We start from the raw sequence: 26,800 nt of genomic DNA, 5'->3' as shown, positions 1-26,800 counted from the left end.
GAGAAAACCCGCGCAGGTGATGGTGAGAATGTGCAAACTCCGTACAGGCAGTGCCCGTAGGCTGGTTCGAACCCGGGACCCTGGCGCTGTAAGGCAGCAACTCTACCGCTGCGCCACTGTGCCGCCCTTAGAAGAACTAGTTGTGAAGAATGTGGAGATGGATACCAGGGTTGAATTGATGGTTTATTGGCGGACTTCTCAGCAACGTTGCCACACGAATCACTCCAACTCCTTGGATCCTTCAACACATTCTGTGGCACAACTGTCAAATAGCGTGCATCTAAGCGTTGCTTTGAAGTTGAGAAGACAGCACAGGCTGAAGGAAATAAAAACCTTCCCATTTTACAATGTTAGACTGATGCCAAGAGAGATTTAAACAAACAATTCATTCAATGATCAAACCTCATAGTTTAGTTTAGTTTAGAGATACAGTGCGTAAGCAGGCCCTTCAGCCCATCGATTCAGAACCTATCCCGGTACGCTAAAGGGCCTGACCCACTTGGGCGTCATTTGCGCATAATTTACGCAACATCATGTACGCATCACGACGCATTACGCGCGCATGGTACGTGGTGACGTAGGCAGTGACGTGTGGTCGCGTGTGGCGCCTCAGGATTTTGGGATGCACAAAATCTTTGCGCGCCATCTGCATGACGTGCAAATGGCGCCCAAGTGGGACAGGCCCCTTAACACAACCCTACACACACTAGGGACCATTTACATTTACATCAAGCCAATTAACCTACAAACCTGCACGTCTTTGGAGTGTGGGAGGAAACCGAAGATCTCGGAGAAAACGGGGAGAACGCACAAACTCCGTACAGACAGCCCCCGTGGTCAGGATCGAACCCGGGTCTCTGGCGCCGTGAGGCAGCAGCGCCACCGTGCCGCCCCAGTTGATGATGACAAATGTTGATTTCCGTACCTCTAAGGATCCTGATTGGGCGGCGAAGTGGGCAGCGTTGTACCGATCAATTTGCAGAAGGTTGACCTCGCACCCTTTCTCCAGGATGGCCTGGACGACATCCTCGGCACCTTCCCTGGACGCTTCCATCAGAGCGGTGTGACCTGTGGCCTGCAGAAACCCACCACAAAATAAAAACGAGCCATCGGCCGCCGTGAACAGAGACCCAAACGGCCGCGTGAGGGGGAAGCTCGGAGACCGGAGAGTGGAGGAGGAGAGGGCCGCTGTGATGACGGAGGCAAGGAGTGGGTCGATAGGAGAGGGTCTAGGTTGGCGGCTTCAAGATCCGCTGCAGTTGAGTTAGAAACATAGAAAATACGTGCATCAGAAGGCCATTTGGCCCATCGAGCCAGCATTGCCATTCAATATGATCATCCAAAATCAGTACCCCGTTCCGGCTTTCTCCCCATATGCCTTGATTCCGATTGCCCCAACAGTTAAATCTAGCTCCTCAAGGACCCACACCACCCTGGCCACACACTCATCTCCCTGCTACCTTCAGGTAGAAGGTACAGGAGCCTGAACACTGCAACAACCAGGTTCAGGAATAGCTACTTCCCCACAGCCATCAGGCCATTAAACTTGGCTCGGACAAAACTCTGAACATTAATAGTCTGTTATTTGCACTTTATCAGTTTATTTATTGATGTGTGTATATATTTATATTATGGTATATGGACACACTGATCTGTTTTGTAGTCAATGCCTACTATGTTCTGTTGTGCTGAAGCAAAGCAAGAATTTCATTGTCCTATCAGGGACACATGACAATAAACTCACTTTCACTTGAACTTAACTCCCTCTTGAAAACGTCTAGAATCGTCCTCCACTGCCTTCTGTGGCAGAGAATTCCACAGATTCACAACTCTCTGTGAAAATATTTGTCCTCATCTCAGTCTTAAATGGCCGACCCCTTATTCTTAAACTGTGTGACCCCTGGTTCTGGACTCCCTCAACATCGGGAACATTTTGGCCTGCATCTAACCTGTCCAATCCCATAAGAATTTTATATGTTTCTATAACATACCCTCTCATCCTTCTAAATTCCAGTGAATATAAGCAAAGTCGATCAATTCTTTCATCATATGTCAGTCCTGCCATCCCGGGAATTAACCTGGTGAACCTACGCTGCACTTCACCTACATTGAGTTGAATATATTATGTCACGTGTACCGAGGTACAGTGAAAAGCTTTTGTTGCGTGCTAATCAGAGTAAACCCACGCAGGTCACGGGGAGAATTTACAATCTCCACATATACAGCAACCGTAGTTTGGATCAAACCCGGGTTTCAGGCGCTGTAATTAGACAGAAACTCTACCGCTGCGCCCCTTCATATTTTACCCGTCCTCTGAATCCAGTTTGAGATGTAATTGTTTCTGATCTACTTTGTGATTGATTCTTCTTCTCATCCATTTGCAGGCTCTTAATTTCTATTTTGAAACATGCGTGCAGAATTTAAAGGACCTGTACGATACTCTGCACTATGCCAGCTACCACTGTCAGTGGAATCCTCCTTGCAGTCACAGAGCGATTGAGTGATAGACCCATAGAGTCATCGAGCCATATAGTGTGGAAACGGACCCTTCGGCCCAACTTGCCCACATTGACGAACATGTCCCACCTACACTAGTCCAACTGCCCGCGTTTGGCACATACCCCTCCCAACCTGTCCTATCCAGGTACCTGTCTAACTGTTCATTAAACGTTCGGATAGTACCTGCCTCAACTACCTCCTCTGGTCTATTTAGTTTAGTTTTTCTGATCCAAGCATAGGTCACTTTTATCAGCTCTCATCCCTGTACTCATAGACATTAACACCACCAAATCCCCTCAATATTTACAAAGAACTTAAATGAACTAACCATGTCGAAATGGTGCTTACATATATATGCAGCTCAGAAAACCTTGGAAATATATTTACTTTCTGAATGACCCCGAGCTGGATTTCTTATTATTCACATTGGGTGACCATTGTGTCGTTAAATAGTGATAGGAGCAGAATTAGACCATTCGGCCCATCAAGTCTACTCTACCATTCAATCATGGCTAATCTATATTTCCCTCTCAAACCCATTCTCCTGCCTTAGGCAATAGACAATAGGTGCAGGAGTAGGCCATTTGGGCCTTCGAGCCAGCACCGCCATTCAATGTGATCATGGCTGATCATCCCAAATCAGTACCCCGTTCCTGCCTTCTCCCCATATCCTCTGATACTCGTACTAATTAAGAATCTGTCTATCTCCAACTTAAAAATATCCATCCACTTGGCCTCCACAGCCTTCTGTGGCAAAGAATTCCACAGATTCACCACCCTCCGACCAAAGTAATCTCCTTTCTATTCTGAGGCTGTGCCCTCTGGTTCAAGACTCTCCCACTAGTGGAAACATCCTCTCCACATTCACTCTATCCTGGCCTGCTACAGTGTCCTACTGGAAGAACTAGAACTGAAGCCAGAGCAGTAATTACAAAGGACATGCCACCCCCCCCCCCCCCCCCCCCCCCCCCCCCCCCCCCCCCCCTTTAAATTTCAGCATCAGGGATTTTATTTACTTCTGATTAGGAGGGAAGTATTGGGACTGCTGTGTTGATTTTTCAAACCCTCAAATTAAAACAAACATTCTTCTTCTCTCTTCAATCCATTCTGTCCTCCAACATATCCAGCCCATAATTTTACACCAGTACACATCTGCTGCAGCCTTCATCCGCCTTCCCAGCCGTTGTGACGCTCCACTAAGGTCAGCCATCATCCTCTGCATTGTTCCACTGTTGAGGTCTTGGTTGGATTGCTCTTTGTCAGAGACCTCCCCCTTGAACTCGCCGCCATGGGTGGCCCTACCAGTAGCACAGCTCCAGACAGCATCGCTCTTAGGATCTCAGGTCCACACAAGCTTCACCACCATGACAACATGTATCACCCTTCCTTCTTTCCATCTGTCTTGGGTCTCTACACCTCTATCCCTCTTGCCTTTGTGGTTGAACAGTTACACTTCAGGTTAACGTTCCAGAGGTTGGTGAGATTGCTTGTCCACAAGGTGCAGTGATGGGCTATCCAATTGAATGGAAATGGAAATTGAATTTGAAATTAAATTTGAATTGGAATTGGAATTGGATTGAACGGAACTGAAATGAAATTTAATTCAATTAAATTGAATTGAACTGAAGTGAATCAAATTGAATTGGATTTGAAATTAATTGAATTGAACTGAATTGAAATGAATTGAATTGAATTGGATTTGAAATTAATTGAATTGAACTGATTTGAAATTAATTGAATTGAATTGGATTTGAAATTAATTGAATTGAACTGAATTGAAATGAATTGAATTGGATTGGATTTGAAATTAATTGAATTGAACTGAACTGAATTGAATCAAATTGAATTGAATTGAAAGATACAGGATGGAAACAGGTGGCCCTTCGGCCCACCGAGTCCATACCGACCATTGATCACCCGTTCACACTAGCCGTATGTTATCCCACTTTCTTATCCATTGCCACACACAAGGGGAAAATTTTAGAGGTCGAGGAGGAATTTCTTCAGCCAGAGGGTGGTGAATCGGTGGAATTCATTGCCACAGAAGGTTGTGGAGGCCAAGTCAATGGGTATTTTTAAAGCGGAAATTGTCAGGTTCTTGATTAGTACGGTGTCAAAGGTTACATGGAGAAGGCAGGTGAATGAGGTTGAGAGAGCCATGATCAAACGTCGGAGCAGATTAGTTCAGTTTAGTTCAATGTAGTTTAGTTTAGTTTAATTTAGTTTATGTTATTATCGTCATGTGTACGGAAATACGGTGAAAAGCAGATTTGTTGCATGCTATCCAGTCAGCGGAAACACCACAAGGTGTTCACAGTGTACAGATACAGCATAAAGGGAATAATGTTTAGAGCAAGAAAGGGTCCATAAAATCCAATTAAAGATAGTCCAAGGGTCCGATTCGACGGGACGAAGGGATTAAGGGACACGCTAGGCAGGAAACATTCCCGATGTTGGGGGAGTCCAGAACCAGGGGCTACAGTTTAAGAATAAGGGGTAAGCCATTTAGAACGGAGACGAGGAAACACTTTATTGCACAGAGTTGTGAGTCTGTGGAATTCTCTGCCTCAGAGGGCGGTGGAGGCCGGTTCTCTGGATGCTTTCAAGACAGAGCTAGATAGGGCTCTTAAAGATAGCGGAGTCGGGGGATATGGGGAGACGGCAGGAACGGGGTACTGATTGTGAACGATCAGCCGTGATCACATTGAATGGCGGTGCTGGCTCGAAGGGCCGAATGGCCTATTCCTGCGCCTATTGTCTATTGTCTATAATTCTGCTCCTATGCCTTGTGGTCTCACCTCATACTTGGAGTTTGGGTCGGCACCCCTCTCGAGAATCTGCAGGCACATTTCGGAGCAGGCGTCCGCCTGTTCACAAGCCAACAGGAAGACTGGCTTGCCCTCTTTTGAGCAGTTGTTGACGTCGGCTCCATGTGCCAGAGCGATCTCCAGGCAATGCAGGTGGCGCATGGTTGGGGAGATGCAGTAGTACAGAATGCCTGAAAGAAATTGGTTGGAAAATGTCTGAGTAAACTCGTAGACTAGAAAAAAACCCAAAAACCATCACCTTTTTCAACTTTCAACGAGGGTGGCACAGCGGGTGGAGCTGCTGCCTCACGGCGCCAGAGACCCCGGTTCGATCCTGGCCTCGGGTGCTGTCTGTGTGGAGTTTGCACGTTCTCCCTGCGACCGTGTGGGTTTCCCACGGGGTGCTCCCACATTCCAAAGTCATGAGGGTTTGTAGGTTAATTGGTCCTCTGTGAACAGGCCCCAGTGTGTAGGGTTTAAGAAGGAACTGCAGATGCTGGAAAATCGAAGGTACACAAATATGCTGGAGAAACTCAGCGGGTGCAGCAGCATCTACGGAGCGAAGGAGATAGGCAACGTTTCGGGCCGAAACCCTTCTTCAGACAGACAATGACAATTGTGTACCCTGTGTGTAGGGAGTGGATACGAAAGTGGGCTAACATAGAACTAGTGTGAATGGGTAATAGATAGTTGGTGTGAACTTAAGGGCCTGTCCCACTGTACGAGGTAATTCAAGAGTTCTCCCGGGTTTCCCCTGATTTGAACTCGGAGAATTACGGTAATGGCCGCTCGTCGGTACTCGGGGCTCTCGTGGACATTTTTCAACATGTTGAAAAATCTTCCCGAGTCTTCCCGAGCTTACCGCGTTTCCTGAGTACCTGCCGTTAGCGTTACGAGCCGCTAAGAGACGTCCCGAGCTCCGACGTACCCGCTACGTACATTCTACGTACTTACCACGAGTTTGATTTTTTTTTTAAACTCGGGAGAGCTCTTGAATTACCTCGTACAGTGAGACAGCCCCTTTAGTGAGCCAAAGGGCTTGTTCCCATGCTGTAATGTTTCTTTGCAAACTGGCCCCAGTGCGGAGGGAGTGGATGAGAGAGTGGGATCACATAGAACCAGTGTGAACAGGTGACTGATGGTCGGCACGGACACGGTGGGCCAAAGTAAGTAAGTTTTATTTATATAGCACGTTTTAAGTCAACTCGCATTGACACCAAAGTGCTTTACATAAATTAAATAATAAGTTTCCATACAAACCATAGAAAAAGGTTAAAAAAAAAAGAATAAAATAGACGCAACACATTATAGAGTTCAACACATACGTCCCCCCACAGCAGAATCAAACATTTCTACTGTGGGGAAAGGCACCAGAAAGTTAAGTCCTCTTCTTCTGTGAAACACGCGAGGTCGGGGCCCATTTGTGGCCGTGCAGCCAGTCCGATAATTTTCAGGGCCCTCTTGCCGTGAAGATGGAACTCCGATGTCGGGTGAAACATTCCACAGTGGCTTGGAAAGTCTGGAGCGGCTGCCTCCTCCCCGGAGACCGTAGACCGGGGCACTCATAGCCCTCAGGCCGCGCCAGTTGGAGCTCCGACCCCGGCGAACTTGATCCCAGGCTCCGCGGCGCTACCAAATCCAGCGCCGCCCGCGGCCGGACACCCGCAGCCACAGCTCCGCGATGTTGGGAGTCGGCGGCCACAGCGCTCCGGAGCTTGCCGCACGGCGACCCGGTAAGGCATCGCCCGCTCCGTGTTGGTATCCCAGCGCTGCGTCACCGCCGCCGAAGCTGTAGTCCCGGCCGGTCCCGGACAGGAAACGCCGCTCCATTCTCGATGGTAGACCGCGAGGACAGGGCGAAGGAGCAGCTCGGATGGATGCTGCCTCTCCGACCAGGTAGGGGACTAAGAAATAAAGTTTCCCCCTTCCCCACCCCCACCCTCCACAGAGAAGACCTCCAACTAACATTTTTTAACAGGACTTAAAATTTAAAAAAAGGTGAAGGGCCTGTTTCCATGTTGTATCTGTGATCTAAATGAAGCTTCAACTTACAAACCGGTTGTTTGCGTGCCAATCGTGACGACAAGCGCAGGTATGTTGGCCTTTTGTTGCAGTGAAATTCTGTGAACTTAAAAGTAAGTTGTAGCATTGGTAGCCACAACACAGTGAAAAGATAATATTGCCTTGTGAATTCGAGCCGATCGTGTTACTGCTCAATTGCTGCTCTGGTGACACTTAATACAAGTGTAACTGTTTTTTACCCATAGTTTTCAGCCTACATCCAAACATACCGTTGCAATGGTCAAACAAAACCCATTTATACTACGGAACTGTTTCAAAAATTGCTTTGCAATAATGGCTTGGGGAGCTGATGCTTTGGAAACTGTTCTGTGTGGATCGCTTTACAGGCACAGTTGGCTATGTCAGGCGGTTCATTACTGAAAGTGGCCTCACCAATGTTGAAGGTAGACAAAAATGCTGGAGAAACTCAGCGGGTGAGGCAGCATCTATGGAGCGAAGGAATAGGTGACGTTTCGGGTCGAGACCCTTCTTCAGACTCACCAATGTTTAGTTTAGTTTAGAGATGCAGCGTGGAAACAGGCACTTCGACCCACCCGCGTCCGCGCCGACCAGCGATCCCCGCACGTTAACGCTGTCCCACACGCACTAGGGACAATTTATACCAAGCCAATTAACCTACAAACCTGTACGAATTTTTGGAGTGTGGGGGGAAAACTGAAGATCTTGGAGAAAACCCACGCAGATTACGGGGGAAAACATACAGGCTCCGTACAGACAGCACCCGTAGTCAGGATCGAACCCGGGTCTCCGGCGCTGCATTCGCTGTAAGGCAGCGACTCTACCGCTGCGCCACCGTGACTCGATACTCTGAAAGTGGCCTCACCAATGTCTTGTACAACTGTAACATGACCTCCCAACTTCTATACTCAAATACCCTGACTGATGAAGACCAAAAGCCTTCTTGACCACCTTATCTACCTGTGATGCCACTTTCAAGGAACTATGTACCTGCACCCTGAGATCCCTCTGCTCTACTACTTCCTGATATAGATTCTCAAGGGTTATGGGGAGAAGGCAGGACAATGGGGCGAGGAGGGAGAGATAGATCAGCCATGACAGAATGGCGGAGTAGACTTGATGGACCGAATGGCCTAATTCTGCTCCTATCACAATGAACATGAACTCCCCAGAGCCCGGCCATTCACTGGTTTGACTTTCCAAAGTGCTACCTGGGACCCTGTGGGCTAATCAACAATCGAGGGGGAGTAACAGTGAAAGCCTGGGGAGAGAGACACGGGGGGGGGGCTAAGGGTAAGAGATCTAGTGCAGACCATAGCTGGCTGAATTTGTAATGTGGATCCTCAGGAAGAACGGATTTTGGAACTTAGTTAAAGTTCAGATCCTTCACTTTGATTGAATTGAATTGAATTGAATTTCTTCATTTGTCATTCAAAAACAAGTTTGAACAAAATTTCGTTACCATGCAGTTGTAACAGTAAAAAAGCAACAAAACACACAATGAAACACAATTGAACACAAACATCCATCACAGTGACTCTCCTCCAGACACCTCCTTCACTGTGATGGAAGGTAAAAAAAGTCTTATCTCTTCCTCGCTCCTTCTCCCCTGGTCAAGCAGCCAAACTGCTGCGTTGAGGCGATCGAGGCTCCCGCTACTGAAGCCCCCGTCGGGCGATGGGAGATTCCGCGGCTGATTTTAAGCTGCGCGGGGCGATGAAAGGCCCTGCGAACGAGCCGGAAATTTGGACGCCAACCAGGGAAACAACTTCAGTGAAACAACTTAATGCTTCCCGTTTAAAATGGTCTTTCTACCTTTCTAGTGGACGGCTCCAGCTGACTACTTCAGAACCAATAACTTGATTGTTATGCCAGCCTAGGATGAGCAGCACAGCTTGTATAGCTGCTGCCTCACGGTGCCAGAGACGCGGGTTCGATCCCGACTATGGGCGCTGTCCGTGCGGAGTTTGTACTTTCTCCCTGTGACCATGTGGGTTTTCTCCGGGTGCTCTGGTTTCCTCCCACATCCCAAAGACGTGCAGGTTTGTAGGTTAATCGGCCCTCTGTAAAATTGTCCCTCGTGTGTAGGGAGTGGATGCGGGAGTGGGATAATGTAGAACTGGTGTGAAGGGGTAGAGACAAAATGTTGGAGTAGCTCAGCGGGACAGGCAGCATGTCTGGAAAGAAAGAATGGGTGATGTTTCAAGTCGAGGCCCTCCTTCAGACGGGTCAGTGTGAAAAGGTGATCGTTGATCGGCATGGACTCAATGGGCCGAAGGGTCTGTTTCCATGCTGTATCTCTGAACTAGAGACTGGGACTTTAGTTTACTCCTTCTACAGCAGTAGGAACCCTCAATAACACAACATTCCCTTGATCTGTTAGCCTGGATACATCGGAAAAATCAGTTCTGGTCTGATTGTCTACTCAATCATTGTATCAAGCAGCAGTAAACAGAAGCACTATGGAAACAAGACTTTGTATGCCGAGCTTGAAGTGCAAAAATGCCAGCACCAGCTGCAAGTTCAATGTGATATATTTGGAGGAACAAACTAAATCGCCTCCAGAGACTGTATTCCTAAATTGTCAGTAATAGTTCTACGTCTTGAAACTCACTTGGCCAGAACTGACCAATGCAAACAGCAGGTAGACACAATAATGCTGGAGCAACTCAGCGGGTGAGTCAACATCTCTGGAGCGAAGGAATGGGTGACATTTCGTGTCGAGACCCTTTTTCAGATCTGTTTTAACTGATGTAGTAGTAGTAGTAATATTTATTTATATAGCACTTTTAAACAAAATCACTTTGAACCAAATTTCTTTTCAGATATTCATTAAACTAATTGAATAGATTAAATGTCAATAAATCCATATAAAATAAAAAAGAAAAGAAAAAAGACACAGAACAGTACACTATAGAAATCAACAAGAAACGTCCCCCCACAGCAGAATTCACTGTAAGGGAAGGCACTAAAAATATCCAGTTCTCCCCCTCATAGTCCACCCGAGGTTGGGGTTTATATGTGGCCTAAAACATAGAATCCTACATGTTTTCAGGCCCTCTGCCGCAAGGCTGGATCGTCATATGACACTGCGGTTCTTTCCAGCCCCGTGACATCCTGCGTGTGGGTTCGACGCGAAACGTGAGCTTTCCTTTTCCTCCCAGGTGCTGCCTGTCCCGCAAAGACGTACTCCAGCATGTAGGTTAATTGGCTTCTAAAAGCAAAAATACGTCCCTAGTGGGTGTAGGATAGGTTAGTGTGCGAAGGGATCGCTGGTCGGCACGGAAGATTTATGTTGCGATAGGGCCTGTTTCCACGCTGTATCTTTAAATTAAAACTAAAACATAGAATCCTACATAGGACTTGAGTCCTGGCAACATCATCGTAAATCTTCTCTGTGCTCTTTCCAGCTTAATGACATCCTGAAGAAGGGTCTCGACCCGAAACGTCACCCATTCCTTCTCTCCAGAGGTGCTGCCTGTCCCGCTGAGTTACTCCAGCATTTTGCGTCCATACTCTCTATAAGCATAGGATACGTAGGAATGCTTGTAGGAAGGAAGTCATCAGCTAGAGACGCTGGATGCACGGAATGGGATTTATGAGATGTTGCCGGGTTCTTGAGGCCTGAGCTATGGCAGCATTTTGGGCACACTAGGACTTTATGCCCAGAAAAGGTGCTGGGGAAATCTCATCGGGTGGCATTAAATCACGGAGAGGGGGGAAATAGATAACGTTGTCCCGAAATTTCCTATTCCTCGCTCCATAGATGCTGCTGCACCCGCTGAGTTTCTCCAGCAATTTTGTCTACCTTCGATTTTCCAGCATCTGCAGTTCCTTCTTAAACACTCGGACGGGTGCATTGATAGGAGAGGTTTAGAGGGATATGAGCCACATGTGGGCAAATGGGACTAGTTTAGATGGGGCATCTTGGTTGGCATGGACGAATTGGGCCAAAGGGCCTGGTTCTGTGCTGTACGACTCTATGTACATTAAGTTCCGTTTCAATGAAGAGTTACCGAATAAAGAATCTGAACTGCGACTAAGTTTTTAAATCAGTGTTTTGGTGTATGTGAATTGGTCCGAATACAGGCGGTCACACGGTGGCGCAGCGGTAGTGTTGCTGCCTTACAGCGAATGCAGCGCCGGAGACACGGGTTCGATCCCGACTACGGGTGCTGCCTGTACGGAGTTTGTACGTTCTCCCCGTGACCTGCATGGGTTTTCTCCGAGATCCTTGGTTCCCCCTCCCACGCTCCAAACACATACAGGGGGTTTGTAGGTTAATTGGCCTGTTATAATTGTAAATTGTCGCTAGTGTAGTATAGGGTTAGTGTGCGGGGATCGCTGGTCAGATCGGACTCGGTGGGCCGAAGGGCCTGTTTCCGCGCTAAATCTCTAAACTAAATTAAAGGAGGAATGGGGAGGGGGGGGGAAGGGAGGTTATATGTCAGCATCGAGAATAGGACAAAAATGAGGTCACATCACAAACACAAATAAACTTTTCTGTTTAATTAAAGCACGTTTCATTTTTATACAGCACTATTTTGGGTTGTGGTGTGAAAATGCAAATAATTAATTAAAAGTCAAGCTATTTTTATTTCTCGTTAGTATATTATACAGACACTATGATACACTGTCTCCAGCCTCCAGAGAAGGGCGGCTCTTAAAGGCATAGACTGAAAAGACTAAAAGATTTAAGGGCCAGTCCCACTTGGCGATTTTTTTCGGCGATTGTTGGCATCATTGACTGACGTATCAGGTCATCGAAAAATTTGCGGCGTTTTGCGCGTGGCGATATATTGACGCGCGATGTTTTTTCACGTGTCGCAACATTTTATTTGTCGCCGCTGTTTTTTGAAATGTTCAAAATCTTTCGGCGACGCTGATATGACGCCGGCAGTCGCCAAAAAAATATCGCCAAGTGGGACAGCCTCTTAAGAGGCATTTGGACAGGTACATGGATAGGACAATTTGGGATGGATATGGGCCAAATTGGATTGGTGTAGCTTAGTTTGGTTTAGAGATACAGCGCTGAAACAGGCCATTCGGCCCACCGAGTCCCAGCCGACCAGCATCCCCCGCATATTAACACCATCCTACATTGACTATACACCTTACATTTATACCAAGCCAATTAACCTACAAATCTGCATGCCTTTGCAGTGTGGGAGGAAACCGGAGCACCCGGAGAAAACCCACGCAGGTCACGGGGAGAACGTACAAATTCCGCACATAATAATCGGAAAAAAGCTTATACTTAAATTTTGGAAAAATGCTCCAATACCAACAACAAAAATGTGGATTTCAAACATGTTCGAAACATTACACTTGGAAGAGATGAGACTCCTCCTAGCAGGTAAAGCAGATCACTTCCAAAAGACGTGGTCTGCATTTATGGAACTATTACAAGCTAAGGTGCAATAATAAGTTAAAATATAAAGGCTACCAGGACCGGGTAATGGGGGGTATAAAATACATTTTTAATAAAAACATGGTTGGTATATCCTTTTTTGCGGAGTTTTGTGTTACAATAGAGCGACTGATTTTCCTTTTTTCCTTTTTTTTCCTTTCTTTCTAGGGTCTTAATTATTTTCTTTGCTTCCTTCTCTAATTCCTTCCCTAAGGGGTTCTCCCAACACTTTCCTGCACCTTCACGATTCTTGCTTACTTTTCTTACTTCTTTTATTTCTTTCTCTTTTAAAGCTCAAAAAATGAAGTGGTACAACATAATGTAATAAGATATATGCGATGTATTAATGTGATTTACTGTACTGCTAATAAAAAAAAAAAAAATAAAAAAAATAAAAATCCGCACATTCAGCACCCGTGGTCAGGATCGAACCCGGATCTCTGACGCTGTGAGGCATCAACACTGCCGCTGCGCCACTGTGCATGGGAGCATTTGGGCCACGTTTGCACCGAAGGGTCCGTTTCCATGTTGCACGATTCTGTGATTGCACCAAAAACTCCATCTCTTGTGATGTCAACAACACAAGCCCAATATTTTCAATAGAGCCAATTTTTCCATATCAGCCCTCATCAGTCTGTGTCCTTGTTCTGTTTGTTTGTTTGTAAGAGTGCCCGTTCATGGCCAGTGCTTTGAAGCCGTCATCTCTACCCACTTTCTTCAACGGCTGGTTTCAGATAACGATCCTGCAATGCCACTCGTGGATTAATTGGCTTCTGTGAAAAAATATTCCGCTAGTGCGTATGCAGGTGATAAGAAAGTGGAATAGTATAGAACTAATGTGAATGGGTGATCGGTGGTCAGCGTCGAATTGGTGGGCCGAAGGGCCTGTTTCCACGCTGTATCTCTAAACTAAACCATGAAATAATTTTTCAGACGTAGTGAAAAAGGGAGGTACACAAAAAAAATAAAAAATGCTGGAGAAACTCAGCGGGTGCAGCAGCATCTATGGAGCGAAGGAAATAGGCAACGTTTCTTCAGTAGTGAAAAGGGGACATGGTTCAGTAAGATTGATAGGAAAAAGGAAGCATAGAAACATAGAAAACAGGTGCAGGAGGAGGCCATTCAGCTCTTCGAGCCAGCACTGCCATTCAATATGATCATGGCTGATCATCCAAAATCAGTACTCCGTTCCTGCTTTCTCCCCATATCCTTTGAATCCGTTAGCCCCAAGAGCTAAATCTAATTATATCTTGAAAACATCCAGTGAATTGGCCATCCACTGCCTTCTGTGGCAGAGAATTCCACAGATTCACAACTCTCTGGGTTTTAAACAAAGGGCTAAAATGAGTCGGCTGTGATATTTGGCTCCGAAAGGAACTACTGGTTGTCTGTCACTGGCAGGTCAGTGTGTCCTAGCCTTACGGGCTCCAGCCAAATCTGGAACACTCTGACAGTAACAGACGTCAGGGCAAAGATCACCCCGCTCCATCAAACAAGGAGACTGAGATGGAGCCCAATCACGCTTGAGGTTCATTTCAATGTGAGCCCTCAAGACATAGGAGCAGAATTAGGCCATTCGGCCCATCAAGTTCATTCCACCATTCAATCATGGCTGATCTACCCTGGCAGCCGGAAGGGTGATATCAGAGACGCAGAATGCCAGCGATCATAGAAACATAGAAATTAGGTGCAGGAGTAGGCCATTCGGCCCTTCGAGCCTGCACCGCCATTCAATATGATCATGGCTGATCATCCAACTCAGTATCCCGTACCTGCCTTCTCTCCATACCCTCTGATCCCCTTAGCCAAAAGGGCCACATCTAACTCCCTCTTAAATATAGCCAATGAACTGGCCTCGACTACCCTCTGCGGCAGAGAGTTCCAGAGATTCACCACTCTCTGTGTGAAAAAAGTTCTTTTCATCTCGGTTTTAAAGGATTTCCCCCTTATCCTTAAGCTGTGACCCCTTGTCCTGGACTTCCCCAACATCGGGAGCAATCTTCCTGCATCTAGCCTGTCCAACCCCTTAAGAATTTTGTAAGTTTCTATAAGATCCCCTCTCAATCTCCTAAATTCTAGAGAGTATAAACCAAGTCTATCCAGTCTTTCTTCATAAGACAGTCCTGACATCCCAGGAATCAGTCTGGTGAACCGTCTCTGCACTCCCTCTATGGCAATAATGTCCTTCCTCAGATTTGGAGACCAAAACTGTACGCAATACTCCAGGTGTGGTCTCACCAAGACCCTGTACAACTGCAGTAGAACCTCCCTGCTCCTATACTCAAATCCTTTTGCTATGAAAGCTAACATACCATTTGCTTTCTTCACTGCCTGCTGCACCTGCATGCCTACTTTTAATGACTGGTGTACCATGACACCCAGGTCTCGTTGCATCTCCCCTTTTCTTGATCCTCTTGATTTGACACATACCAACGTTCAGAAGATGCTCAGATCCTGACGAGCATCTGTGTGAACAGTGGCCATAGTTGTCCCTTCGCCAATCACCATGAAATCCAGGCCTTTCTTTTCCAAACTATCATTCTGCTCCACCATTCAATCGTGGCTGATGCATTTCACCCTCGCAACCCCATTCTCCCAACTTCTCCCCATAATCTTTGACGCCCTTACTAATCAAGAATCTACAAATCTCCGCTTTAAAAATACCCAATGACTTGGCTTTCACTGCCATCCAACAGATTCACCATCCTCTGGCTAAATAGACAATATACAGTAGACAATAGGTGCAGGAGTAGGCCATTCGGCCCTTCGAGCCAGCATCATCGCCATTCAATGTGATCAAGGCTGATCATCCCCAATCGGTACCCCGTTTCTGCCTTTTATTGTGAGACTGCGCCCTCTGGTCCTAGACTCTCCCACTTCCTTGATCGGAATTTGCTGGCTTTACCTTGCACTAAACGTTATTCCTTTATCATGTATCTATACACTGTAAACGGCTCAATAGTAATATTGTCCTTCTGCTGCCTGGATAGCATGCAACAAAAGCCTTTCACTGTACCTCAGTACATGTTACAATAAACTAAACTAAACATATCTCCACATGGACTCTAACTGGATCTTTGAATTATTTGGTAGGTTTCAATGATATCGTCCCTCACCCATCTAAATGTCTTGCCAGCCTGGATTTAAGGGAGAGAATCGCAAATCTGGTCATTTACATTTGAAGAACTCTACTTGATTTTAATGCTTCTAATTAGTTGGTAGCATTTTGCTGTGTGGTTTTAAATTTATTTTTCCAAGGCTCTTCAAATACAGGCAATAGGTGAGCTGAGGCCTTGCAGGGTCTCGACCTGAAACGTCACCCATTCCTTCTCTCCAGAGATGCTCCCCGTCCCGCTGAGTTACTCCAGCGTTTTGTGCCTACCTTGATATTTTTGTCACCTTGCTATAACATGCCACAAATTTCCAAGATCAGGGTTCCCAGGATAACTCTCCACACTTCCCTATAGGGTTAGTTTTGTTTAGTTTAGAGATACAGAGCGGAAACAGGCCCTTCGGCCCACCGAGTCCGCGCTGACCAGCGATCCCCGCACACTAACACTATCCTACACACACACTGGGGACAATTTACATTTATACCAAGCACATTAACCTACAAACCTGCACGTCTTTGGAGTGTGGGAGGAAACCGAAGATCCCGGAAAAAACCCACGCAGGTCACGGGGAGAGAACGTACAAACCCCGGTACAGACAGCACCCTTAGTCGGGATCGAACCTGGGTCTCTGGCGCTGAAAGGGCTGTAAGGCAGCAACTTCACCTCTGCACCACCGTGCCGCCCCTAGTACAGTTAGTATGGGAATGGTGAGATGACAGAGGGTGAGTCTCAATAACAGACTAAGCAGAGAATGATTCAGCCAGTGCTTGGACAAGGAAAACAAAATGCAAATAATCCAATCTTCAAGGGCTGTTTTATACAGAAAAATGTCTATGAAATGCAAACGATTTTATAAATAGAAATAATAAATTATAAAAGGAAGTACTTTGAATGAGCTGGTAATATTGGTTAGGCCTTGGAAGATATTTGGTGCTCTATTTTATAATAGATACTAGACTAAGTGTGACCTGTTGGGTCCCACTCACACGGGAGGGCTGGATCCCCAACGAGACCCATTCCCCAACGCAATATTCCACCACTCACCCGTTCCGAGTGGTGGCACCATCAAGTGTGGCTGCCTAGCCTGCAGCTGTCTGTCCTTTCAGTCTTTTTGTTATTTGTAGTCTCTTTTAAAATCTGTTTCTGGAGATCTTTTAGTCTATTTTATGTGGGGGGAGGGGGTAACTGTTTTCTTGGTCACTTCCTGGTCTATTTATGTGGCCCTAGTGGCTAAAGGGATCAGGGGGTATGGAGAGAAGGCAGGGTTGGGATACTGAGTTGGATGATCAGCCATGATCATATCAAATGGCGGTGCTGGCTAGGCTCGAATGGCCTACTCCTGCACCTATTTTCTATTTTCTATGTTTCTATTTTGTTATACAGGTACTAGTTTTGAAAATTAACAGGTGCAGTGTTAGAAAGTCCAATCTACAAAATATATGGTCTGGATCATTTTCATAGCAGCAATAGCAGCGATAATAATATATATTCATACTATGAATCAGAGAGGTTGGAGTCTGAGTGACACGGTGAACAAACACTGTATGCAACAAATGATAGACACAAAATGCTGGAGTAACTCAGCTGATCAGCCAGCATCTCTGGAGAGAAGGAATAGATGACGTTTCGGTTCGAGACCCTTCTTCAGACCAATTCCTTCTCTCCGGAGATGCTGCCTGACCCGTTAAGCCACTCCACAATTTTGTGTCTATCTTCAGTTTAAACAAGCACCTGCAGTTCCTTCCTACACACTGTAAGCAACAACCTGTATTTATATTCCATGTTTAATGTACCAAAAAAAAAAAAATCACTGGGCATGTTCTTAAACAAAGCTTGTCAGTAATTCACACGGCTATCAAAAATAAATCTATCAGGGCCTGTGCTCACTGGAGTTTAGAAGGATGAAGGGGTGAATCACATTGAAACTTACTGAACAGTGAAGGACCTGGATAGAGTGGATGTGGAGAGGATGTTTCCACTAGTGGGAGAGTCTCGGACCAGAGGGCCAAGCCTCAGAATAAAAGGACGTGCCTTTAGCAAGGAGATGAGGAGGAATGTCATGAGCCAGAGGGTGGTGACTCTGGAATTCATTGCTGCAGACGGCTGTGGAGGCCAAGCGCAGATTGACAGGGTCTTGATTAGTAAGGGCGTCAATGGTTACGGGGAGAAGGCAGGAGAATGGGGTTGAGAGGGAAAAATAGACCAGCCATGAACAAGTGATAGAACAGACTTGATGGGCCGAATGGCCTAATGCTGCTCCAATATCTCATAATCTTGTGAGACGTTAGGACAGCTAACCAAAACTTGGCTGAAGAGATAGGATTTACGGATCGCTGAAAGGAAGAGAGAAGTAGACACAATGACATGTTTTGATTGGGGTTTTAAAAAGAGTTTAGCAGTGTGGAGGATGAAGGGACGAATGCCAATGGTGAAACAAATAGAGTTGGCATTTGATGGGCAGCCTACCTGCCCGCACGCATTTGGCCCATATCTCTCTTCCTTTCTTTCTTTTAAAATCTTTTTATTAGTTTTTTTCAAAAGCAAAAACAAGACAACAAAAAAATAATGATATTACATAACAATGATATTGATACATAGGGATCAGGGTTACATTAATAACCTAAATATGAGTCTAGTGTCAAAATACACATTGAACATAGACCTCCCGGTCTCTATGTAAATATAGTTAAGTGTTCAAAATAGAACTTATATGTGTAAAAACAAAAAGATAAAAAGAAAAAAGAAAAAAGAGAAAAAAAAATGAAAAAACAAAACCCCCTTAAACTTAAAAAAATAGAAAAAAAAGAATCTGAGCTGCAAAGAATTTCAACAATTTAAGTCCCTCTTTGTCGTCAAGTCCGTTCCATAGTATAAAGGTAAAAGAATTATTATAACAGTTGGAAAGGGGACAATGTACGTTGTATGAAAATGGCGTATGTCAATATCTCTCTGAACCTTGGACACATACATAAAAAGTGCTGGAATAACTCAGCGGGACAGGCAGCATCTCTGGAGAAAAAGGATAGTTGAAGTTTCGGGTTGGGGTCCTTTTTCAGACGGGACCTTTCCTATCCATGTCCCTGTCCAAGTGTCTTTTAGATGCCGTTATAGTAACTGCCTCGCCTACCTCCTCTGGCAGTCTGTTCCATAAACCCACTCACTCGCTGTGTGAAAAATCCACACTGCCAGAAGGATATCAATGCCAGAGATCCTCTTCTTCTTCTTCTTCTTCTTCTTGCGTATGGTGTGCACAGCCTAAAGTTGTAGGACAACTTGTTCTGTTTGATCTTATTTGATTGTGCACACCAGGATTATTGCATTCGTCGAAACAGGGCGGACCACGTGAAGGTTGCAATCTCCCACCCCAGAGATCCTCTTTGATTTGTCACCTACCAACGTCGGAAGATGCTCAGATCTTGATGATAGACGTGACAATAAACTAAACTAAACTAAAGATAGACACCAACTCAGCGGGTCTGACAGCATGGCAGACACACAATGCAGGAGCAACTCAGCGGGACAGGCAGCATCTCTGGAGAGAAGGAATGGGTGACGTTTCAGGTCGAGACCCTTCTTCAGACTTAAAACGTCATCTATTCCTTTTCTCCAGTGATGCTAAGTTTAGTTTATTGTCGCGTGTACCAAGGTACAGTGAAAAGCTTTTGTTGCAAACCAGTCTGCAGAAAGACAATACATGATCACAACCGAGCCATTTACATTGTATAGATACATGATAAGGGAATAACGTTTAGTGCAAGGTAAAGCCAGCAAAGTCCGATCAAGGGTCACCAATGAAGTAGATAGTAGTTCAGCATTGCTCTCTGGTTGTGGTAGGATGCTGTCTGACCCGCTGAGTTACTCCAGCTTTTTGTATCTATCTTCGCTGTAAACCAGCATCTACAGTTCCTGTGGCGCAGCGGTAGAGTTGCTGCCTTTCGGCAAATGCAGGGTTCGATCCCGACAACGGGTGCAGTCTGTACAGAGTTTGTACCAAAGATCCTGTTGCGAGCAAGATAGATCACTCGACGAAAAAGACGTAGTACGGTCATGGTCAGATTCGTGGGTCATTTCCGGCCCCATTTCCGTAACCAGCTTCCGTCTCCGCACCAAAGACCCATAGGATACTAGTGCGGAGACGGAAGCCGGTTACGGAAACATCCTCATAAAAATGAAAGTTATTTGGTAAAAATCTTCTAATTTTCAGAATTATAATTTATTAATACAAACTGTTCCCCCGCAACGTTGATTACACTGCGAGTCGGGTCGGGTCGGGTTACTGAAATGAATGAAAAAAAGGCCCGCGTTCCGCTCCGTTGCGTATTACACGTCAGCCCATTGCATTTAGAAGGAGTGGTCTATCTTGCTCCGTTATAGGATCTTTGGGTTGCACGTTCTGCGTGGGTTTTCCCCGTGATCTTCGGTTTCCTCCCACACTCCAAAGACATGTGCAGGTTTGTAGATTAATTGTCTAGGTGTAAATGTAAAAATTGTCCCCAGTGGGTGTAGGATAGTGTTAATGTGCGGGGATCCCTGGTCAGCGCGGACCCGGTGGGCCGAAGAGCCTGTTTCCGCGTTGTATCTCTCAACTAAACTTAAACCAAACTAAAATTAATTGCTAGAATGTTAAACTGCTGTTACCTTTGCCGTCCTTGTCTACGATGGTCATGTCGGCGTTTGCCTCTGCCAACACCTCCATGGTGAGGTCGTGGCCCGCCTCGGCAGCAACCATCGCTGCCGTCCGCCCGTCCAGGTCCACCATGTTGGGCTCGGCGCCGAGCGACAGCAGCAGCTTGCACGTGTCAACATCGTTGGCCAAGGCAGCCACGTGCAGGGCAAACTCCCCTTGGCTGGGCTCGCTCAAGTTGACCAAGTGAGGCACGCCCAACGCCAGCAGCTTCTCAATCTCCGCCTTCTCCTGCTGCCTGACGAACTGGATGAGTTTGTAGACCTGCAGAGTCTGAAGCCGTCCCTGTGCCATGTGTGACATCTCGCCATTGTATCATCAACTCACCCTCTTCGCATCTGGGGCCGTTCTGGGCAAAAGACCACGAGTTATTAATATTATCAATCCAACAATTCCTGCTGCATTATCTCTCATTCCCAGCCCCTTCTCCTCACCCTCAGGCTGAGGAAGGGCTTCCTTCGTTGGAGGTTCCTGGAGCGGGGCCTGACATCACCGCCCCGCGCGGCTTGGAATGGCCGCGGGACTCTGCGAGCGCACACCGGGGGCTTTAGCACCAAGACCCGGTGTGCGACCTTGCACCACCCGGCGTGGCTTTAATGGCCGCGGGACAATCGCCATCGCCAGCCGGGGGCTTTGACTTTGACTCTGACATCGGGGGGGGGAGTGCAGTGGAGGGATAAATTTTTTTTGGCCTTCCATCACAGCGATGTGATGGATGTTTATGTAAATTATGTTGTGTCTTGGGTCTATTTGTTTGTAATGTATGGCTGCAGAAACGGCATTTCGTTTGGACCTCAAGCGGTCCAAATGACAAATAAATTGAATTGAATTGAATTGAATTGAATTGTCACCTTCCCCTCCCCCAACAATGAACCGTTCTGCAATTCCTTGACCACCGTCCACTTTGATCTGTCCTTTTCACACTTTACCCTTCCATATGTCTAGTCTCCCCCTCCCCTGCCTTTCAGTCTGAAGAAGGGTCCCGAACCAGAACGTCACCCATTCCTTCTCTGCAGAGATGCTGCCTGTCCCGCTGAGTTACTCTATCACTTTGTGTTTAAGAAGGAACTGCAGATGCTGGAAAATCGAAGGCAGACAAAAATGCTGGAGAAACTCAGTGGGTGAGGCAGCATCTATGGAGTGAAGGAAATAGGCGACGTTTTGGGTCGAGACCCTTCTTCAGACTGGCCTATCACTTTGTGCCCATCTTTGGTTTTAACCAGCATCTGCAGTTTCTCTCTACACAATTCCTGGAGATACAAGGATGCCGGAATCTACAATGGAATGGAATGCAGACACAGAGTGCCGGAGTAACTCAGCGGGTCAGGCAGCATCTGTGGGGAATATGGATAACTCAGCGGGTCAGGCAGCATCTGTGGGGAATATGGATAGGTGACGTTTCACAGAGTGCTGGAGTAACTCAGCGGGTCAGGCAGCATCTGTGGGGAACACGGATAGGTGACGTTTCACAGAGTGCTGGAGTAACTCAGCAGGTCAGACAGCATCTCTGGAGAGAAGGAATGGGTGACATTTCAGCATCTGCAGTTCTGTCCTGCACAAGAACTGCAGAAGCTGGTTTATACCAAAGATAGACACAGAGTGCTGGAGTAACTCAACAGGCCAGGCAGCATCTCTGGAGAGCATAGATAGGTGACGTTTCACAAAGTGCTGGAGTAACTCAGTGGGTCAGGCAGCATCGTTTCAGATTGGGATCCTTATCTGCTGAGTTACTTGACCACTAAGTGTCCTTTTTTTTTGTAAACCAGCAAATTCTTTGTTCATAAATTCATACGTTCTAGGGCCAGAATTAGGCCATTTGGCCCATCAAGTCTATCCCACTATTCAATCATGGCTGATCTACCACATTCTCCTGCCTTTATTTCTCCAATCCTTTGAAACTGCACTGTAGAATTCCCTCAACTTCCCTCATCGGCCCTCTGGTCTACATTATTATGAGAAAACCTCATTCAAAAACTGGAATTTAGAAGGATGAGAGGGATATTATTGAAACATATAAGATTATTAAGGGTTTGGACACTGCTAGAGGCAGGAAACTTGTTCCCGATGTTGGGGGAGTCCAGAACCAGGGGCTACAGTTTAAGAATATAGGGTAAGCCATTTAGAACGGAGATGAGGAAACACTTTTTCAGAGAGTTGTGAGTCTGTGGAATTCTCTGCCTCAGAGGGCGGCAGGAGGCTTTGAAAAGAGTTAGATGGAGTTCTTAAAGATAGCATAGTTAAGGAATATGGGGAAAAGGCAGGAACGGAGTACTGATTGTGCATGATCAGCCATGATCACATTGAATGGCGGTGCTGGCTCAAAGGGACAAATGGCCTACTCCTGCTGCACCTATTGTCTATTGTCTATTGTCGAAGTTAGCCAGCCACAAATTGCCTTTTAGAAAGCACAAAGTGCTGGAGGAACTCAGTGTCTGTGCGATAGCAGCATCTGTGGAGGGAGTGGACATGGGACGTTTCGGGTTGGGACCCTTCCTCAAACCTCCTCTGTCCATTCCCTCCACAGAAGCTGCTTGGCCCGCCGAGTTCCTCCTGTACTTTGTGTTTTGCTCAAGATTCCAGCACCTGCAGTTCCTTGTGCCAGCAGCATCAGTGGAGGAAATGGACAGGGGTCGTTTGAGGTCGGGGACCTTCCTCCGACTGAAACACAAAAGTGCTGGAGTAACTCAGCTGGAGTAACCTGGTTAGGTCACTCCAGCACTTTGTGCCTTTTAACCCGCATCTGCAGTTCCTTGTCTCCAAACTGGCTCTCGACCCGAAACGTCACCCGCTTCTCTGACTCTCCAGAGAGATGCTGCCTGTCCCGCTGAGTTACTCCAGCACTTTGTGTAGACCTACCTTCTGTGCAAGCCAGCATTTGCAGTTCCTTCCGACACACTTTTTTCCCCCCAAACTGGTTCCTTTGCGTTCGTTACTTTTTTCTTTTACTTACACCGTAAATTTAATTTCCTGCTCGCTTCCACCGAAGGAATAAAAGCAAAAAAATATAAAATCACGGTCCATTAAGCCTCGCGTGTTGGAATTTAGCTTCGAGAGAGAGATAGGGAGTGCAATTAACTCACCTCGTTCTGAGAAACTTCACTGCTTTTCAGATGGTAGAAAGGTTACTCCCAGTCTCCCTGGACGTTTATATCAAGGGCTTCGTCTCTCCTCGACCATGGAGTGCGGAGATCACAGGCTAACAGGGGAACTAACAGCAATGAACGAGGCAACTCCGGACTGCAGCGCAAACTAGTGAATGGTCTTTGGAACCTAACGACAATGCTGCCATGGCGACATCACAATGAACGCGGTGTAACAAGGAAATGGCAACGTTTCCAAGCCACGCGGGAAAGACCAGCAAACCATTTAAAGGACTCCTTTTACTTTCTACAGCTACAGCGAAGAAATGCATGGGTTTCTCACCCCCAATACAGTAGACAATAGACAATAGGTGCAGGAGTAGGCCATTCGGCCCTTCAATGTGATCATGGCTGATCATCCCCAATCAGTACCCCGTTCCTGCCTTCTCCCCATATCCCCTGACTCCGCTATTTTTAAGTGCCCTATCTAGCTCTCTCTTGAAAGCATCCAGAGAACCTGCCTCCACCTGAGGCAGAGAATTCCACAGACTCACCACTCTCTGTGAGAAAAAATGTTTCCTCGTCTCCATTCTAAATGGCTTACCCCTTATTCTTAAACTGTGGCCCCTGGTTCTGGACTTCCCCAACATCGGGAACATGTTTCCTGCCTCTAGCGTGTCCAAACCCTTAACAATCTTATCTGTTTCAATGAGATACCCTTCTCATCCTTCTAAACTCCAGAGTGTACAAGCCCAGAGTCTTTGATGAAAAGTGTCTGGCATGAAACTGAAAGACGTTGCAGATTTCACAGAGACATCGAACATCTATAACTCCCCTTCCTTAGCCCCCCTGCTGTCTCCTCCCATCTTCTGGCAAATATCCTTTTCCCTTGTGCCCCCACCCAAACAGCCCCCGATGCTGAGGGTTTCGGCCGAAGATGTTTTCGGCCCGAAACGTTGCCTATCTCCTTTCCATAATGCTGCTGCACCCACTGAGTTTTCTCCAGCTTTTTTTGTAACCATCTATAACACAGACATCTGCAAATATCTGTGTCGCAAAACAGCAGCAGATGCTGGTTTAAACCGAAGATTCACACACACACACACACACACACACACAAATGCTGGAGTATCTCAGCGGGTCAGTCAGGCAGCATCTCTGGAGAAAAGGAATCGGTGACGTTTTGGGTTTGAGGCCCTTTGTATTGTATTGTATTGTATTGTATTCAAATTTATTGTCATTGTCTCAATTTCAGACAACGAAATGAATTTCCCTTACAGGCAGTATCATAAAAAAAATCACACAAAAAATAAATAAATAATAAATAAATAATAAAACATGTCCTTCTTCAGACTGAGAGAGTCAGAGGGAAAGGGAAACGAGAGATATAGAGGGCGATGCAGAGAGATGCAGAACAAATGAATGAAAGATATGCAACCTGGTCCCAATCCGAAAAGTCACCCATCCATTTTCTCTGGACCCACTACCTGGCCCACTCCAGCACTTTGTGTCTATCTTCAGTGTTAAGCCAACATTTGCAGTTGTTTGCTACTACTAGTTTCTTAATGCCCCTGTCCCACTTAGGAGACCTAAACAGCAACCTCTGGTGACCTTGCCCGCCACCCAAGGTTTCCATCTGGTCACCAGAGGTTTTGGTCACTCTCCCTAATGGTCGAAACTGTTTTCTGCGTGTTCGAGGCTTAATCTAGGTCACTGCTATTTTTTCATCTTGTTTAAAACCGGCCTCGACTAAAAATAGGTTGCCGTATTAAAAATCGATAATTTTGTAGTCGCAGGTCTAGTCGAAGCCGGTTTTCTTCACAGTTGAGGAAGGTTTTCAACATATGCGTGGGAGGTGGTAGCAGGTTGCAGGTCACCTTGACCTTGATTTTTTTTTGGGTGGTGGGCAAGGTCACCAGAGGTTGCTGTTTAGGTCTCCTAAATGGGACAGGGGCTTAAGTGTGCCGGCCCATCTTCCATATGTTGGTGGCTGTTTGTTACTGAAAGTGCAATCATCTTCCATTATATTAGAATCATATTCATATCATCATATTAGAATCATATTCACAGTTCACCTGCTAGTATTGGTGTAGAAGGAGCTGCTCCTGAATACTTTTATAAGATACGAACAACAACTAAAAGCCCTGTCCCACTGTACGAGTTCATTCCAAGAGCTCTCCCGAGTGGTAAGCAAACTCGTGGTAAGCACTGAGAATGAACGTAGCGGGTACGTTGGAGCTCGGGGACGATAGTGGCTCGTAACGCTAACGGCACGTACTTGGGAAGACTCGCTAACGGGAAGACTGATGAAGATTTTTTAACATGTTCAACAAAAATTAAAAATGTCCACGAGAGCCCCGAGTACCGACCAGTGGCCATTACCGTAAATCTCCGAGTTCGAATCAGGGCAAACTTGGGAGAGAACTCGTACCGTGGGACAGGGTTTAACTCTTCTTAATTGCATCCAAGTTAATCATGGCAAAAAAAACGGGGTTATATAAATTCAAACTAAATATTTGTACTTTAATATTTCAGAATGATAGGTTTGTGAGTCAACCCTGTATTATTACATTGCTAGTGTAATTTTCATTCACTGTTTGACTTATTAGTTTACCTTGAAGCTGTGATTTTTTGCATTCTTGTTTCCTCACACTGTTTAATTGTTTTTTTAACTGAATAATGTTATCATTTCTAAGCTGCAGAAGTTAGACAAATTATTACAAATATCCTGAAACTTTTAACATAGAACAATGGTGGGGAACCTGTGGCCTTAAGGCCACTTGCGGCCATCTAGGCCATTAAGTGCGGCCTTTTGAATGAATCCAAATTTTGTAGAACAAATCCTTTTATTTTTATTAATATCAAGTCAAGTCAAGTCAAGTTTATTTGTCACATACACATACGAGATGTGCAGTGAAATGAAAGTGGCAATGCTCGCGGACTTTTGTGCAAAAGACAAACAGCCAAACAACCAAACAAATTATAAACACAATCATAACACACATATTCTTTTACACAATAAATAATGGAAGGAAAAACGTTCTGTAGAGTTAGTCCCTGGTGAGATAGGCATTTACAGTCCGAATGGCCTCTGGGAAGAAACTCCTCCTCAACCTCTCCGTTCTCACCGCATGGCAACGGAGGCGTTTGCCTGACCGTAGCAGCTG

At 46.1% G+C, this 26,800-nt stretch overlaps 1 protein-coding gene across 4 annotated transcripts in view; it reads right to left on the bottom strand.

The window, feature by feature from the left end:
- ankef1a (ankyrin repeat and EF-hand domain containing 1a) overlaps positions 1-24,333 on the bottom strand; it is a 47,479-nt gene extending 23,146 nt beyond the window's left edge. Inside the window, exons 1-5 of one of the 4 annotated variants that reach the window (XM_055638933.1) lie at positions 23,634-24,333; positions 23,410-23,527; positions 20,508-20,902; positions 5,298-5,497; positions 926-1,075 (exon numbers count right to left, since the gene is read on the bottom strand). In XM_055638933.1, the coding sequence (XP_055494908.1) occupies positions 926-1,075; positions 5,298-5,497; positions 20,508-20,856 (699 nt within the window). In that variant the 5' untranslated portion in view covers positions 20,857-20,902; positions 23,410-23,527; positions 23,634-24,333. The remainder of the gene's footprint in view (positions 1-925; positions 1,076-5,297; positions 5,498-20,507; positions 20,903-23,409; positions 23,528-23,633) is intronic. The other 3 variants (XM_055638934.1, XM_055638932.1, XM_055638935.1) reach the window with 3 other exon arrangements.
- Positions 24,334-26,800: the final 2,467 nt, after the last annotated feature.

This window comes from Leucoraja erinacea, chromosome 8, assembly GCF_028641065.1.
Source record: "Leucoraja erinacea ecotype New England chromosome 8, Leri_hhj_1, whole genome shotgun sequence".
NCBI classification, from domain to species: Eukaryota; Metazoa; Chordata; class Chondrichthyes; order Rajiformes; family Rajidae; genus Leucoraja; species Leucoraja erinaceus.
The sequence above is the reverse complement of the archived record's forward strand: the minus strand, read 5'-3'. Positions and strand labels throughout refer to the sequence as shown.